This window comes from Propithecus coquereli, unplaced genomic scaffold (assembly GCF_000956105.1).
Source record: "Propithecus coquereli isolate 6110/MARCELLA unplaced genomic scaffold, Pcoq_1.0 Scaffold117, whole genome shotgun sequence".
NCBI classification, from domain to species: Eukaryota; Metazoa; Chordata; class Mammalia; order Primates; family Indriidae; genus Propithecus; species Propithecus coquereli.
Window position 1 is genome coordinate 1,898,989 of NW_012135747.1, and position 3,866 is coordinate 1,902,854.

The window sequence follows — 3,866 nt, forward strand, 5'->3', positions numbered from 1 at the left end:
TATTTTCATGGGACAAAAAATGTATTCATTTTACATGTAGAATAAATCCATTTTCAAAAATGCATAAATGAGAAATACTTACCCACTTAGCTATTGGACACCCATGAGAACTTTTTCCTTCTTTCCCAGTATACACTACTATTTCTATCCTTATTGCATTTCCTTTTTGACCATACCTGAGTATAAAACACAGGAGAGAATGTACTAATTAATTGCAATCTACACTTGAAACCTTCAACTTTTAACATCTTAATAAGTATAATATATGGATGAACAGAAGTTCAAAAATCAAACATGTCTCATAATTTACTTTTGTAAAAAATTTGCACTTGTGTGGTAGATGTTTTTATTTGTTATCAGTTCTATTTGTCCTTAAAGATGACTCTTTTAAAAAAGCCTGACTCCAAGACAAGCAATGGGAATGTAGAGTGTGCAGTGTGAAGGGGGGGTAATTTGACCTATTTCTACTATTATACAATAATATGAAAGTAAGTATTTCTGGACTTATCAAAGACAATTACCCTTGCCTTGTGAGTGCCCAGTTATGTGCCCAACAGCTCATGTGATGAGGGACTGAGCAAGTACACCAGGACACCCCTCTTTTCCTGGGCCCTAAGAAACATCCAACTCATACTGCTGAAAATTTTCTATTCACCTGATGTTTGGTCCCAGAGATAATTTATCTGGATTGAGTCAGGTCCACAATAAAAATGATTTTAACAGGGAAGCATATTTCCTCACCTATTCTCCATGATTTCCCTGACAGCAGCAACACTTGGTCCTGCCCCAAGGTGTGTATAATATGGGCCTTTGTCTTTTTGTATAACTCGATCTGTGGAAGGAATAAGATTATTAGACCCAAAGTTTTACAGATTTGCATAGGGGCAAGGAGGAGCTATTTTTATTTTTCTTTTTCCCCTCAATTCAGAACCATGAATCTTGACAAGGTTTTAATAATTAAAGTCAAGGACAATAGGCCATGGAATTTAACTTGTTAATGTTCTACTCTTCCTGCTCCTAATTCTTTCTTCCTCTAAGATCAGAGGGAAAAAAATATTTTAAGATGTGGGTTGTATTTATACTCCCATCTCCTGCTTTAAAAAAATCTGTAATAATTCAAGTGTAAAATTAAAAGTTATCCAAGAGTAATAAATCTAAAAAGCCTGGCCTCAGAATCTTATTAAAATTGAGCCAAGCAATTTTATTGCTAAGAATTTATTATACTATACACTAGAGCAATTATGTATTTATAAACTAAATGTACAAAAGAATGTTCCTTGTTAATTATTTGTAATATCAAAGAGAGGAATATTCTTAACAGATGTTAAGATGTAGGTTAAATCACCTATTATCAATAACCTATATCAATAACATATAGGTTAAATAAATTATGGAATGCTTATATAGCGGAATATAAGAAAGCTATTGAAACAGTTCTTACAAATATCACAAAATCTACGATTCGATGAATTTAAAAAAGCAAGTGGCAAAAATAGTATGTTCTAAAAGACCTAAATTTTGTAAACGTGGAAACAAAATTAAAATCAGTAATAATGTTAATTCCTATAGAAAACTGTATAAGAGGAATTTTTATCTTCAGAGAATGGGAACTATGAGAAGACATTTCCATGTTTTTGTGCCCTTTGAATTTTTTTTTTTTTTGAAACAGTCTTGTTCTGTCACCTGGCTAGAGTGCAGTGGCATCATCACAGCTCACTGCAACCTCAAACTTTTGGGCTCAAGAGATTCTCCTGCCAAAGCCTCCCAAGTAGCTGGGACTACAGGCACGTGCTACTATGCCCAGCTAATTTTTCTATTTTTTGTAGAAGCTGGCGTCTCGCTCTTGCTCATAGATGGTCTTGAATTTCTTGCCTCAAGCAATCCTCCAGCCTTGGCCTACCAAAGTGCCAGGATTACAGGTGTGAGCTACTGCACGCAGCCCTGTTTGAATTTGAGAGCATAAATTATACATTTCTTGGGAAAACAATACTTTTAACTTGGCCTCTTAGCATCGTGTACAACAAGAATCACTGGGTTCCAAACCTAGATGTACTGTTAAAAAAAAAAAAAGAGAGAGAAGAGAAGAAAAGAAAAGAAAAAGAATCACCAGGGGCCGGGGGCGGTGGCTCACCCTTGTAATCCTAGCACTCTGGGAGGCTGAGGCAGGAGGATCGCTTGAGGTCAGGAGTTGTAGACCAGCCTGAGCAAGAGCAAGACCTTTCTCTACTAAAAACAGAAAAAACTAGCCAGGCATGGTGGCACAGGCCTGTAGTCCCAGCTACTCCAGAGGGGGAGGCGGGAGGATGGCTGGAGTCCAAGAGGTTGAGGATGCTGTGAGCTATGATGCCGCCACTGCACTCTAGCCTGGGTGACAGAGTGAGACTCTATCTCAACAAAAAAAATCACTGGGGAATTTCTGCATTTCATGAATTTCTACCTACACCAAAAAGTCATTATTTAATAATTTTCATTGGACATCAATTATAAAGAAGACTTACTTCTGTGGCTTATTAAGCAAGATATAGTGAATAGATTTTAACTTACTTTATTGGTGATCAGAGCAGTGGTTCTGAACCAGGGGCAATTTTGCTGCTAAGAGGACTTTGGCAATATCTGGAGACATTTTTTGTTGTGAAACTCAGCAGATATGTATGTGTACTACTTACTATCTAGTGGGTAGAGGTCAGGGATGTTGCTAAACATCCAACAATGCACAGAATAGCTCCCCTACAACGAAGAACTATTAGAGACAAAATGCCAGTAATGCTAAGTTTGAGGAACCCTGATCTCAAGATCAATTGACTCTATTTTGCTAGAACATAAAATACCACCATGGAAATTCTTTACCCTCAGATATGATGGTCTTACTTGGAATAATTTCTGGATCTTAAAGTTACCTTTTTTACACAATAAGCACAGTAAACTGACATGGAATGATTAATGAAAGACATGTTAGTGACAGTGTATAAAACAGTTCTGAGTCCACTGCAGGTACTCAATCAACTTTGAATGCCTGGCTGTCTTTACTCTTATAAACTGTGACTAGTTATTTTGTATTAAGAAAGCGTCTCGAAACTAGAAAAGCATCCTTTTAGAACCATGCACACAGTAAAACTAGACTAGCTCAGGTATATAAACTTTATTGGTATTTACATTTGGAATTATAGGCCTTTTTCCCAACTGTAATGATATTTAGAAAAGTGTTCTCTCTTTTATACTTCAGATTTTTGAAGCAACAGAGGGTGAAAGTTCTAAGTGTAAGGCTCTCAGTTGAGATGGCTGCATATCTCTGAATCCCAGTTCACTTACTTACTAGCTGTTAAGTTTTCTGTCCCTCAATTTCCTCATTTGTAAAACGGGGATAAAAAGCCCTCCCTTTGTAGAGTTGCTATGAATATCACAAGTCAAGACATAGCATAATACCAGACTTGTAGTAAGAGCTCTAGAATAGGAGCCATTATCATTTTCCACTCTTGTCTCCTTGGTCCAAGAACCTCTTATTCTCCCAATTCTACCCCACTCAGACAGCATTGTCACCCATTCCAGATTATGAGATTCTGCCCAGGAGAGCCTATCTTTGGTGACTGGTACATGGTAGTTTGCCAAAAACTATGTGTTGAATGATGAGCAGAGGAATGGAAGGATATTATTTCAGGATATCAAGTGTACTCTGGATAATCAAGAACTAAAAGGCATCGCTACATCACGCTATTTTTTCTACTGTGGTTAAAAAATATCAAAATGAATACTTATCCTTCCCAATAATGAACACAGGAGTCAACTTAAGCTTTCATATGTTTCGAATACTGAGTAAATTTCTCAACAGTCTTGCCTGAGAATCTTTACCCTAGCAAGATTTTCTCAGT

General features: G+C 36.8%; 1 protein-coding gene across 1 annotated transcript in view; it reads right to left on the minus strand.

Annotated features, from left to right (window-relative positions):
• Nucleotides 1–3,866, minus strand: part of TET1 (tet methylcytosine dioxygenase 1) — a 137,957-nt gene that overhangs the window by 38,347 nt on the left and 95,744 nt on the right. Inside the window, exons 5-6 of the mRNA XM_012658512.1 lie at nt 742–832; nt 83–176 (exon numbers count right to left, since the gene is read on the minus strand). Of these exons, the coding sequence (XP_012513966.1) occupies nt 83–176; nt 742–832 (185 nt within the window). The remainder of the gene's footprint in view (nt 1–82; nt 177–741; nt 833–3,866) is intronic.